The sequence below is a fragment of the Pseudophryne corroboree genome, chromosome 3 (assembly GCF_028390025.1).
Source record: "Pseudophryne corroboree isolate aPseCor3 chromosome 3, aPseCor3.hap2, whole genome shotgun sequence".
NCBI classification, from domain to species: domain Eukaryota; kingdom Metazoa; phylum Chordata; class Amphibia; order Anura; family Myobatrachidae; genus Pseudophryne; species Pseudophryne corroboree.
This window is the reverse complement of record NC_086446.1, coordinates 698082394-698096908: the sequence shown is the minus strand read 5'-3', so window position 1 is coordinate 698096908 and position 14515 is coordinate 698082394. Positions and strand designations below refer to the sequence as shown.

Sequence of the window (14515 nt, the reverse complement as noted above, 5' to 3'; positions counted from 1 at the left end):
TAGAGGGAGGAGCCAGTGCACACCCATAGTCAAAGTTCTTTTTAGGTGCCCTATCTCCTGCGGAGCCCGTCTATACCCCATGGTCCTTACGGAGTCCCCAGCATCCTCTACGGACTAGGAGAAATAGATTTACCGGTAGGTTTAAAATCTTATTTTTTTTTCTTTTTTTCATACTTAACGATCCACGTGGACTACAATTGGGAATGAGCTAAGCGAGCTATGCGAGGGGTCACGGTGCACTAATTGGGGGTCCCCATCACTTTTCGCAGAAAACTACACCAAAAAAAGTTAACTCATGTCGACCTTTTTCCATGTTGACCTAGCACATGTCGACCTAATGGCCATGTTGACCTATTGCATGTCGACCAAACATGGTCGACCCAATGTATCTCGACCTAACTCATGTCGACCTAATGAACCACACCCAGTGCCATCACCAGGTCAAAGCACCAGAATTTATCAAGTTCTGGAGCTTGGTACTGTACATATGGGAAATGCGGGCAAACACTTTTGGATTTTTACCCCTATTTAAGCCTTTAGTATATCCCACCCAATATGATAATGTCTACACTGATGAAATGCCGACATTCTCAGTGGGTTCTGAGGGCCTAATTCAGACCTGATCGCTACTCTGCGTTTTCGTACAGCCTGCGATCAGGTCTAAACTTCACATGCATATGCACCGCAATGCGCAGGCACGTTGCATGGGTACAAAGCAGATCGACGCTCAGCGATGGGTTTGTGCGAAGAATCCATTCGCACGGGCGTTCGCAAGAAGATTGACAGGTGGAAGCCGTTTGTGGGTGTCAACTGACTGTTTTCTGGGAGTGCTTTGAAAAACTCAGGCGTGTCCAAGCGTTTGCAGGGAGAGTGTCTGACGTCAATTCCGGGCCTGAACGGGCTGAAGCGATCGCAGCGGCTAACTCCTGGACTACTCAAGAGACTGCACAAAATCTGTTTGTACAGCTCTGCTACACATGCGTTCGCACACTTGAAAAGCGAAAATACACTCCCCTATGGGCAGCGACTATGCAAACGCAGGACTGCAAAAAAACCGTAGCGAGTGATCGGGTCTGAATTAGGCCCCTGAGTTGCAGCGATCACTTTCCTCTGTGGCTGTGCATTGCTGTCTTCCTGTTCTTGCGGTGTAAGGTGATGTGGAGTTCCGGTGTGCTAATCCTAATGTCGGCATTCTACCAATGTCAACATGTTCACGGTCAGCATTTCAACAATATAAGCATCATAACTGTTGACATTCTGGTGCCAACATTTGCATGTCCAGATGGTGACTGCATCCCGTGTAATGAACCTATTAGTATCTCATACTACATATAGGGATTTTTTACAGCAGCTAAACGTTATCCGTAATGCCCTGAAAGCTAATGTGTTTCAGAACAAGAAATGTATTTCAAATTACCGTCAGTTCAACGCCATACTAGCGCAGTTTAACCTACGCTGCCTGTTTTTAGAGAAGGATTATACTATTCCTGTATGAGGCATACTAGTACATTATGACCCCCATGTGTGCCAGGTCCACGTACATCTTCGCCCCCTTACTGCTGCTACTTACCCTGTGTAATCCGCTGTGGTCTCTCCCATCCGTCCGTCACGGCAGTGGGCACCATTGTCAGACCCTATGACAGAACATAGGGGGTGATTCCGAGTTGTTCACTCGCTAGCAGATTTTAGCAGCATTGCACACGCTAGGTCGCCGCCCTCTGGGAGTGTATCTTAGCTTAGCAGAATTGAGAACGAAAGATTAGCAGAAATGCGAATAGAAAATTCTTAGCAGTTTCTGAGTAGCTCAAGACTTACTCACAAATAGCGATCAGTTCAGTCGGTTTCGTTCCTGGTTTGACGTCACACACACGCCCAGCGTTCGGCCAGCCACTCCCCCGTTTCTCCAGACACTCCCGCGTTTTATCTTGGCACGCCTGCGTTTTTCCGCACACTCCCAGAAAATGGACAGTTTCCGCCCAGAAACACCCACTTCCTGTCAATCACACTACGATCACTTCAACGATGAAAAATCTTCGTTCGGGCGTGAGTAAATTTACTAAGTTTTGTGTTAAAATACTAACCGTATGCGCACTGCGAACCATGTGCATGCGCATTTTTGCCTTAATCGCTCCGTAGCGAAAATCGGCAACAACCGAACAACTCGGAATGACCCCCATAAAGCATTATTTTATAGCTACCCTATACATCAAACATTACTAGTGATTTCTATTCAAGTCATACATTTAAATTGTCAGGATTCTATTACCACTGGTACATGGTTGTCACTTGACCTCATTGAATATGTAGCTCTACCTCTCCCCTTTGTTATAATTTATTACCAGTTATTTTTACTTAGCGCACACATATTCCGCAGCACTTTACAGAGGGGCTGTGGGAATCGTGGTACCTTTATTCACATTTGGTGGACCTGTCCCAAAAGAGTTCTATTCTGGCATTTAGTTATGGAGTTCCCCCATAACTGTTAACCCATGCTCCTTTCTCTTAGGTCTCCCCTTTGAGTCCTTACAGATATGAGGATAAATTGGTGGCCCAAATCCTCAATGCTGTTAGTTGTCTCATCGTCTCCCACTGGAAAAATCCTGCTCCTCCCTCTCTTTCTGCTGTTTCGGTTAGAACGTGGCCTTTTGCTGCGATGGAGAAAATCACAATTTATCTCAACTCCAATTCGCCACAACCCCTACGGGTTTGGGGCCCTCGGTATACTTTTGCTAGAGCCTTCTCCAACCACCGATCTGTGCATGGCCTGTCAGACCTTTTGTATTGACCCTTTCGCTCTATCCCTCTTTCTTTGGTTACTCCATCCCTGTCCCTCCCTCACCTATTATATGTACCTTGCTGCATTACATGGGTAAAGTTATTCTGCAATTCCTTCGCTTTGCATGGTGAGATTATTGTATTTACTGTTTTCACCACTGTGGAGCTTTGCTCCCTTAAGATGTGTACACATAGGGGGTAATTCTGAGTTGATCGCAGCAGGACATTTTTTAGCAGTTGGGCAAAACTATGTGCACTGCAGGGGGGGCAGATATAACATTTGCAGAGAGAGTTAGATTTGGGTGTGGTGAGTTCAATCTGCAATCTAAATTGCAGTGTAAAAATAAAGCAGCCAGTTTTTACCCTGCACAGAAACAAAATAACCCACCCAAATCTAACTCTCTCTGCACATGTTATATCTGCCTCCCCTGCAGTGCACATGGTTTTGCCCAACTGCTAAAAAATTTCCTGCTGCGATCAACTTGGAATTACCCCCATGGTGAGATAAATCTGTAAGATTTTGACTATATAGTCAAAATCTTATGAAAAGTTAGTGCATATCTCAAGGTATTAGGCAGCTTGCGATACAGATTCGATCCCGATGCGCGCTCCCGTGGGGTCGGTGTCGTAAGGCTAGATAGACTGTGCAGGCAAGTCAATATTGACTATCTAGTGTACAATCTAGTACAGAGTATAGTCAAAATTGGCACTTACTCAAAATCGTATATAGACAAAATCTCAAGAACAGATAGTCAAAATCTGTACAATCTGTGCTATCTGGGCTCTGGGGGAGTTAAAGGAAAATGGAATAGTCAAAATTGGACAGGGCAAGGATCTCGCTCTTTTGTTGTTACTGCAGCACATTTTTGAAACTTTAAATAAAATATTTAAAAAAATCTAAACAACCTTGGAGAGATATAGGGGTATATTCAATTGAAGTCGAAAGCTGCCGTCTGTCGAAAAGACGGCAGTTTTCGACTTTTTTAGGTCGGAAGGGGTTCCGACCTATTCAATCTAACCCCAAATTATTTGACAAGTCGCGGAACAGCTGCCGATCTGCGTGCTTGTGGTTTTGGTCCCCTTTTCGACCATCTCAATTCGACTTTAAGAATGTGTCACAGCCGCCACTCACAGCAGCGTCCACCCGGCTACAGCAAGCGAGACTTCGCTTGCTGGAGCCAGGTGGACGCTGCTGTGAGCGGCGACTGTGATACGGGGAGAGGCAGAGACGGGGGAGAGCCGCGGGCAGATGGGGGAGAGCAGCGCTACAGCAGCGGCTATATAGCCAGCGCTGTAGCGCTGCTCTCCCCCGTCTGCCTGTGGCTCTCCCCCGTCTCAGCTCCCGCATCTCAATTCGACTTTTTTTAAAGTCGATTTGAGATTGCATTGAATAGCCCAGGTCGGATCCATTCCGACAAATGAATGTCGGAATGGATCCGACTTCAATTGGATATACCCCATAAAGTGGAGAAGTTGCAAATAGCAACCCAACATCTTCTGTCATTTTATTGACTGTGCTAGATAAAGGATAGCTTGAATCTAATTAGTTGCTATGGGCAACTTCCCTTTATCTCTATTTAAGGTTTGATATATCTCCACCAAAGTCCCAGAGACAGTAGTTACCATGCTGGAGGGAGATGTCTCAAACCTCTGTAAAAAGATTGGGGAAGTTGCCCATAGCAACCAAAGTGCTTCTAGCTATCATTTATCTATCACATGCTATAAAATAGTAGTTTGAGGCGGATTGGTTGTTATGGGCAACTTCTTCACTTTATCTCTCTTGAAGGTTTGATACATTTCTCCCTGGGTCTTTAAATTGTTATGGCATCCATTGGTGGAAGTGCTATAGCCACATAGACAGAGGCTCTTTATGGCCTGTTCTGCAAACAGATCTTTCTGTTGTAGACAGGTCTGTAAATAGGGTGGTGTGGATGGTGCTCAGTACACAGTGCATTTTCCCTGTGGGCGCACCGGTTGCATCCATCTGCGATTACCTGCCTATGTATACACTGCAGCCAGCTGAAATGTGTAATAGTAGCGGTGCGCCTGACTCTTTCTCTGCTTTTCGCACCGCTGTTAATATACATTAAAATGGGCAGCGCTGCAGCTGTCTCTCCCCTGTGTGCTCCACCCCTGTCCTTGGGGGTCATTCCGAGTTGATCGCTCACTAGCTACTTTTTCAGCGCTGCGATAAGCTAGTCGCCGCCTATAGGGGAGTTTATTTTCGCTTTGCAAGTGTGCGAACGCCTGTGCAGCCGAGCTCTGCAAAAACATTTTGTGCTGTTTCTGAGTAGGTCTGAACTTACTCAGCCCTTGCGATCACTTCAGCCTGTCTGGTCCCGGAATGGACGTCAGACACCCGCTCCTGCAAACACTTGGACACGCCTGCGTTTTTCAAACACTCCCAGAAAACGTTCAGTTGACACCCATAAACGCCTTCTTCCTATCAATCTCTTTGGGATCGGCTGTGCGAATGGATTCTTCATTAAATCCATCGCTCAGCAACGATCCATTTTTGACCCGTACGACGTGCCTGCCCATTGCGGTGCATACGCATGAGCACTAGTGACCTGATCGATGTGCTGCGAAAAACGGCAGCACGCGAACAGGTTGGAATGACCCCCCCCCATGTCTCCTGTAGTGTCTGCAGGGACTGGGAGCGATGTCTTTCCAGAGGAACTTTCCATGCACAGGAGCCTCTACATTCTTCTGTTGGGCACAACATAGGTATAGCTGCTCCTCGGCAAGGGGGGCATAATGTGTATAAGGGTGCTATACCAGGCATAATGTATATAATGGACTCTACCTGGCATTATGTGAATAAGGGTAACCTTGCATAGGGGCTGGCTTACCTGGCATAATGTGTATAAGGGGCTGTGCCTGGCATAATGTGTATAAGGGGTTTTACCTGGCATAACATGTATAAGGGTCTCTACTGTGGCGTAACATGTATAAGTGGCTCTACTGTTCTGTAATGTGTATAAGGGGGTCTACCATGGCATAGCATAAAGTGTGTAAGGGGCTCTTCTGTGGCATAAAGTGTATAAGGGGCTCTACTATGGCGTACCATGTATAGAAGGCTCTATAAGCAGCACTACTGTATGGCATAACGCATATAAAGGGAACTACTGTGTGGTGTAATGTGAATTGATCCTATTCTTTTGCTACGCCCCTTCCCTGTGAAGCCATACCCTATCTCCCATGAAGCCACACCCCTATATTTTTGTCACACACTGTATCGATTTTGAATATGGGTGTGTGTGTGTGTGTGTGGGGGACCAATTCTCATTCTGGCACAGGGCACCAAAATGTCTAGTTACAGCTATGGTTGCAGACCCAATTTCAGCAGGTTTCCAACTGGTGGAGTTGAAGGGGGCAACCATGTGCCTTGAGAGGTTCAACCCTTCTACACAAAAGGGGAGGTAATAGATAACATTTTTTTTTATTTTTTTTTAAAAAGAGCTTTTAATTAATCAAACCAGTGATGAGGCAAGTATTGTGTATCTACCAGCTGTCTGTATTTAGGTGGGTCTATCCAATTTGAGGGTACTGTTGATCCGTTTCAATGAGAGTTGGGAGATATGTCACTATGCATGGTAATCGGCATGTACTGTACATGCAACATTGGATGGGTAGGAGGGAAGGGGGTGTTTCTGGTTAGCTGGACATGCCTTTGAGGGTGTGGCCATTGTCTCCTCCACTGACCACATCACTTTCCTACATGCACTTTGCACAGAGTCCTCTGTCCTGAATGTCACCGTTTTAGAATTGGTGACAAAGATGACAGTGATCTTTTCGAGCCACCAGCACAGTGGATGAGACGGGGATCTTGGTTGCTTTTATAATTTACATAGCGTAACTCCAATACGAGTTACTGTAGCTGCTGATTGGCCGCTGTGTATCTTTACTAATTTTGCTTCTTGATGCAATTCAAGAAAATGATCCCTGCAGTGCATGAGAGAGGGATAGCTGGCAGCCATGGAAACTACCTGGTTTCCAGTCTGTCCCAGGTTTTAAAGATTTGTCCTTGTTTTTCCCTATTGATTTTCTTCACAATACAAATCTTATATTACTGCATGCTAAATGTGATTGTTTTTTTGAACTTTTTCATACTTAACGATCCACGTGGACTATAATTGGGAATAGTAACCTGTGCTGAGCGCAGCGGAGCGAGGCACCTTGCCCGAAGCATGGTGAGCAAAGTGAACCATGAGAGGGGACATGGTGCACTAACTGGGGTTCCCGGTCACTGTATGGAGAAAACGACACCAAAACCCCCAAAACCCCACCCAAAAAACTCATGTCGACCTAGAACATTTCGACCTAGAAACCCTGTTGACCTAGAATTCCTGACAACCTAGTTGACCAATAGTGGTTGACCTAATTCTGTGTCCTTAGCTCCAGCTCTCTGATCTCGCAGATGCATGCAGGAAGCATCTATCTCCTACAGTCTCAGCAGTCACAATCCCTGACATTCATAATCCCGTTCAGGATCCCGGTAAGTATTTTAACCCTATCCCTAACTGTCCCCTCCCACAGCCTAACCCTTATCTGCCCCATCTGCGCAGCCTAACCCTACCTAACCCCAGTACTTACCGGGATCCATCGGTATGCTGCTGTCGGTTCTCTGACTGTCAAGATCCCCCTACAGGTGCATCCTGCTGCATTTGCATTTCATCTGTACAGGATCAGAATCAGGACCTTAGAGCAGAATTTCAACTTTGATCATTGCTAGTAATAATTTAGTCACCCAGCTTAGGATAAAGTCTACCAGTCAGCTCACTCAGGGGGAGATGTATCAAACTTTAGAGATAGAAAGTGGGGAAGTTGCCCATAGCAACCAGTCAGGACCAAACGTCATGTATGTAGCACAGTCTATGACCGCTTGAAGCTGGCTGGTTGCTATGGGCATTTTATCCACTTTATCTCTCTCACAGATTCATGGTTCTCCAGATACTGGGGGTGAAGGGAATCCCATATTATGCAGGCACTGCATAAAAGACACCTTACCTGTACAGTACATATCTTCAGACATTGAACATCTTGGGGCTGGTGTTTGGTTGCTTGCACAGAACTAGATGTATACTGTATATTAGTTCATACTATTTATTCTCCCTCCAGGGAGGTCGTGGACCCCTACGAGGGAGAAAAATGTCGGTATGCCGGCTGTCGGGATTCCGGCGCCGGTATACTGTGCGCCGGGATCCCGACAGCCAGCAACCTGAAGACCACCCGTATATTAGGCAATATACAGAATTGTGTGCATTTCGTTGGCTGGTCCGCCCCAATCCATCTGAAGACAAGTGTAAATGTCTCAACAGCTCTGTATGGTCAGTAATTCTGCCCTCTCTAAACTGAGCCTACAGGCAAATGCCACATTGCCACCCACTTATGCTCCCTCAGTGGCTAGGTTGCATATGACCTTGCATCATCCCTACTGTACGCTAAGATACATCCGCAAAATCACCTTGCATTGAAGTCTACAGAGGCCCCATTATGTTTCTATACCAGGGTGGGTGTGTGTAATGAATTGATGTCGATACTTGGAATTAGAACCGCTCACAGTAAACTATTGCTGCTTTCATCAATTAATAATTTTTTTGAATAAAGAGTCGGCCTGTTAATTTTACAGACACTGGGCATTATTTTCTAGTTCTTCAACAAATTCCAGTCCTATATGAAAATTAGTTAAAAAGAGGTGGACTACACGTTTTGTGCTATAATTAACTATTGTCATAAGGGAAAGTCGGTGATTAAGCAGTGACAATGCTTAATGGAGCAACAATTTACTGTGGTATTGCGGAATTAAAATAGAAGGACTAGCTGATATTTGAGAGCCCACTGGCAATGCCATTTATGATGAACGGTGGGGTACAGCAATAGGATTATAGATGACTGACAGTGGGTGATGCACAGTACCTTTCATTGTGGCGTGGTGCATTGGAAGTGATCTGTGATAATACATTGAGGGTTGATTCTATTTCGGAGTGGGAGAAGGGACCTTCTGACGTATCTAGGGGAGGAGACACGTCACCAGGGGGAGGAGCTACGGGCGAACAGGGTACCCGAAAAGTTCGCTCGCCACGCTTCGGGCTCGGTGGCTCGCTCCGCTCCGCTTCGCTCGCCACCTGATTACTAAAGGTAATAGTTGGTGGCGTGGATAGTAGAGGAACTATCCCGCTGGCCTTGTTCCTCCCCCTTGTGTTGTGACTCCTCCCCCAGACGGAAAAGGTCCCTTAGCCCACTTGATTCTAGCATCTACCATATATTGAGGCCTGGAAGAGCTATTGTAGCAAGGTGCACTATAGGGCCATTGTAATAATGGGACTGAGAACTATATGTATGAAAGCAGAGAGCTACGAAGAAGTGAGATCTTCTAATCTAGGGCATGGGTAGGCAATATTTGGCACTCCAGCTGCTGTGGAACTATACATCCCAGCATGCCCTGACACCGTTTTAACATGTTCCAACAGCACAACAGTGGTACTGCATGCTTGGATTTCTGCTGGATTGCTGCATGTTGGCTATTCCTGTTTCAGGGGATGCCTAGTGGAAAAGATATGAATCTACAGATGCTGGTGTAGTTGTGCCTTGTATTGAGTTTTGTAGGCAGATTATGCCATAGCGGCAGGCATTATTGATAATGGGGTGCTGCATTAAAGGTAGGACTTCACTAATGGAAGGTTTTAATAGGGTGTGGACATGCATGGACTGGGTTCGTTGCAAACACCTGGAAGAAGAGCCCATGGGGTTCCTGGTCAACACATAAGTTTGTGACCCTTTGCACCTTCATTTTATAAAAAAAAAGACAAGAACAGTGTTGGGTTATCTGCCCACTGGCCCATATGATAGTGCTGAGCTTGTAATGGGCACTGGGCTATGGGCAGTGTAGGGTGATGGTGGGAGGGCATGCCCTGGGTGATGGGTGGCGGGGGCACATAGATGTGAGGGATAAGGGGGGGGCAGCACAGCACTGCCATGGTAACCTTGCTAAAGGACGCAGCAGTCTTTTATTGACGTATGCAAATAGCACAGGGGGGACGGGAGGAGGCGCCTGCCGATAACAGGAACCAGAATCAGGCTGTTAGTGCAGCCTGGCAGCGCAGAGTTCCGGTACGGGAGCATACAGAGACGTGGCGGCGGAGCATCGGTGTCCCCCCTCAGGGAGGGAGCAGTGACATGCCGCAGGGGGGATAGAGCCGCGCGCCGCTAGGTGCTAGGGGGAGATGCATGCCACAGCAGCCGCCCAGCCGGTGACACTGACACCTCTGCTTCTCTTGCAGCCGTGCGAGCCATGCAGGATGACTTACTGATGGACAGAACCACATCTCAGCAGCAGCGACAGCATCAGGCAGCAGCCCCCGGCGTACCCCCGCCTCAGCAGCAGCACGACCTCAGCCCAGAAGCCCCCCGTGCCGCCGATACCCCCAGTCCCGACAACACTGTCAATAGCACCCCCAGCTTGAAAGAGAAGATGCAGATGGAGTCTCCCATCCTGCCCGGGCTGAGCTTCCCCCAACCTGGCCAGCAGGAGTCCCCCACCACCGGCTCTTCCCTGTCCCCATCATTCGGGAGCACCTGGTCCACTGGAGGCACTGGCAGCACTGCTGTGGATGACAGCTTCTTCCCAGGGATGACCCCTGTCAATGGGACCATGCTCTTCCAGAACTTCCCCCACCACCACCACCCCCACCACCACCACCATCACCAGGTCAGCCCAGTATTTGGGGGCACCTTCTCCCCACCCAATCTGGGACTGGCCCATCAGACTCAGCAGCAGAGGAGATCCCCTGTGAGCCCCAATAACCAGCCCCCCTACAGCCAGAGGAACGCCTACAGTCACCAGGCTATCCTGAGCAATAAGCCCCCATCTTCCTCATCCTCTCCCTCCAGCTGGAATAACCAGCAGAATGCCGCCTGGAATAACCCCGCCAACCCCTGGAGTGGGCTGCAGCCTGGCAGAGACCCCCGAAGGGCAGTAGGAGTTGGGATGCCCTCGCCACTCAATCAGATTTCTCCGTTGAAGAAGCCTTTCTCCAGCAATGTGATTGCACCCCCTAAATTTCCCAGAGCCTCGCCTTTGGCTCCCAAATCCTGGGTGGAGGACAACGCTTTCAGGACGGATAATGGCAATAACCTGTTGCCCTTGCAGGTAATCAAGAATTAGTCAGTGTAATGCCTTGTGGTGGTTTTTTATTATTATTTTTTTTTCTTTTTTCTTAACTTTTTTATTTTAATAATTATTATTATTATACATACGCTTGGTAGCCTGCTACTGCATTGTTGGACTTAACATTTATTGCAGAGATTATCGTAAAATCATTAATGGTAATGACAGGGTTAAAATTCTAAAAACTAAATATATAATTAAAATATATTTTTTTCTAAATAATAAAATTATTTTATGGTAGATCATGGCCAAATACAGGTAAACTCCAAACCAGCCATTGAACTGCAAAAATTTAATGTGTGCTGGGCAGCACAAGTTCCCCATTTACGTCCTTGGTGCAGGACGTAGTATACAGTGTAGGCACACTAATTCAGTATAATCAGGAATACTACGCTCGGTGTATTTTCCATTTCCTGGGTTTCTTGAAATTCAACTTGCTTTATGCTCTACCAAGCAAGGGTTGTTACACAGATCAGTTTTATAATTGTTACGGTGCAGATTTTAAAACGTTTTCAATTTTTATGCACAATAAATTATCTTGTAATACGGTGTTCATATTCACTGACAAATGTTTAAGTTGTCAAAATATTTGTCAACAAAGGGCAGTGTTGATGTATTCTTATCCTGAAGCTGTATATTTTAAAGCTAATCTTATATAAAATATGAATGACCTTTACTAAAATGTAATACGCTAAAACTCAATTTTATTCTTGACTATTACATTTTGGGATGCACTGCCAAATATTCTCCTTTATCATATATATATTTATTTTTGTGTACAGTATTTCAGATTGCCATGCTGTTTGTGACTAATACGTATGGCTGATCACATTTTTCAGTTTGCATTACAGAAAAACCAGTCACTGATACAAGTATGCTCTAATAACACAGCCTTATACATACAGTAATTTGCACAGCTGTAGTTTGCAGAAACAAAACATTTTCACTTTTCTTGCAAAATTATACTGACCTTGTGTAAAGGCAAGTGTGTGTATAGTCTTGTAACAGCTGTTAAGTAAAAAGCAGCTCTGAAAATCCATTCATTGAGGCACAGTCTATATGATGGGTGCATTAATTTGCCTATGTGGCAGCAGTGTACTCTGTGTGTGTATGTAGCATTTTTCTCATCACATCTGTGCCTTTTTAATATAAATCTTGGATTTTTCTTATTTTACATTAAAGTGTACCCATCACATAAACACAGCAGAGGTAGCCTTTTCCAAGGCTTCGCCCATAATTATTGTTTATTTCACTGGGAATTAGTGATCTCCTTGAGGCATGAGGTATCTTGTGCCTCAGTTATGTCTCTATTGAATTGATGGGCTGCGCTATTGTGTTTTCACACCCCAAAAATGACTGCCTCTTCTGCGTGCAGCTGACGTGAACACTAAAATCTTTATTTTATTTTAACGCTCAACCTTTGATGTTGATGAGGCTTTAACATCATAATCAATTTTACGGTGATTTGCAGAACTATGCTGGAAAGGGATCAGTTTGATGTGTTATAATTGAACATAGACGGCACTGCCTTGCCTCTCTATAAGATTATACTATTCAGGGTATTCTTTGCGGTTTCATTGCTGACATATGTTTGTGAATATCTGAATAAAGATCCACTCCCCACCCCATGTACAGTAGGTGATATTGGTGCTCCAAAGTTTAGGGCATTTTGAGTGTAAAGCACCATGCAGAAAGTTGGTGTGATGGGTCGTACAGAATAGTGAACTGGCTTGGCTAAATATAACATTTGCTTGTGTGAGTGGCAGAGTATATGAACATGGATCATATGTACATAGTTCTAATAACGCAAATTGTGAAATTTAGTGTCGTTAAATATCTTAGCGCATAACACAAGATAACACGGTTTACTGTTCACAAGGCATAGGATTGAGGGCTCTACAAATGTGAGTTTCCCTTCATGTTATGTTAGTGATTCGCCTGGCCATGATTACACCACTGTGAATGATGTAAATATACTCAGCTGTCAGCAGGTGAATGGCCTTTAAAGAGACTGCACTTTGGTGTCAGATTGCAAAGCCGGATAGATAAAGAGCTGGATGTTCATAGTTGCAACAATGGAAACTTTTTACATTTAATGATCTATGTTCCTTTTTATCTGTTACGTTGTCTTTAGTAGGGGGTCTGCTTTGTGCATTATTACGTAATTCCGTACAATATCTGGTCTTTTAATAATGATAATCATTATTACTACTATTATTATGATGATGATTATTATTTTATTATTATTTTGTTAGTGATTGCACAGCGATTTCTCCGAAACAAACATATTCTGGACGGAATTAAGTTGTGGCCGATTCGCACCCCTTTCACTCAAAAGTGCTTGCTACCCTATGGGGTAGAGAACACTTTTAAAGGAGATCTCAGCCAAGCTGCAAGTGCCAGGCGTACAAGTCGCCGTAAATTGAAATCCCCCCTTTGCCTGTTAGTTACTCCACTGCCACCTATTATAGTATATTATGATTTAGAGCTGTATCATGAGGTTTATAGCCATCACTGAAAGCAAGGTTTTCTTATACTTCATTTAAGCTGTCCGGACAGCAATGTATTTGCTTCACCTGTTAAGATTTTTTTTATTTGTGTATGTGTGTGTGTGTGCATGTGCAAGGTAAAACATTTTTGGTTGATCTATTGGCAAAGTGCGTAATTGAACACAGGAGGGTGTGAAACGCGCCTCATTGTGGTATCCCTGTGTGTATGTCATATTTTTCTTTCTCTATCGTCCTAGTGGATGCTGGGGTTCCTGAAAGGACCATGGGGAATAGCGGCTCCGCAGGAGACAGGGCACAAAAAGTAAAGCTTTTCCAGATCAGGTGGTGTGCACTGGCTCCTCCCCCTATGACCCTCCTCCAGACTCCAGTTAGATTTTTGTGCCCGGCCGAGAAGGGTGCAATCTAGGTGGCTCTCCTAAAGAGCTGCTTAGAAAAAGTTTAGCTAGGTTTTTTATTTTACAGTGATTCCTGCTGGCAACAGGATCACTGCAGCGAGGGACTGAGGGGAGAAGGAGTCAACTCACCTGCGTGCAGGATGGATTGGCTTCTTGGCTACTGGACATCAAGCTCCAGAGGGACGATCACAGGTACAGCCTGGATGGTCACCGGAGCCGCGCCGCCGGCCCCCTTGCAGATGCTGAAGTCAGAAGAGGTCCAGAATCGGCGGCTGAAGACTCCTGCAGTCTTCTAAAGGTAGCGCACAGCACTGCAGCTGTGCGCCATTTTCCTCTCAGCACACTTCACACGGCAGTCACTGAGGGTGCAGGGCGCTGGGAGGGGGGCGCCCTGGGAGGCAAATGTAACCTATATAAAGGCTAAAAATACCTCACATATAGCCCCCAGAGGCTATATGGAGATATTTAACCCCTGCCTGATTTCTCTAAATAGCGGGAGACGAGCCCGCCAGAAAAGGGGCGGGGCCTATCTCCTCAGCACATGGCGCCATTTCCTCTCACAGCTCCGCTGGTCAGGACGGCTCCCAAGTCTCTCCCCTGCACTGCACTACAGAAACAGGGTAAAACAGAGAGGGGGGGCAAATTTATGGCGATATTTTGATATA

At 45.7% G+C, this 14515-nt stretch overlaps 1 protein-coding gene across 4 annotated transcripts in view; it reads left to right on the top strand.

Moving 5' to 3' along the window:
- CPEB3 (cytoplasmic polyadenylation element binding protein 3) overlaps positions 1 to 14515 on the top strand; it is a 228686-nt gene that overhangs the window by 71518 nt on the left and 142653 nt on the right. For 3 of the 4 annotated variants that reach the window (XM_063962037.1, XM_063962038.1, XM_063962036.1), the window contains exon 2: positions 10059 to 10927. The exons of the other annotated variant lie outside the window; for it this stretch is intronic. In XM_063962037.1, the coding sequence (XP_063818107.1) occupies positions 10070 to 10927 (858 nt within the window). In that variant the 5' untranslated portion in view covers positions 10059 to 10069. The remainder of the gene's footprint in view (positions 1 to 10058; positions 10928 to 14515) is intronic. 4 annotated transcript variants of the gene reach the window in all.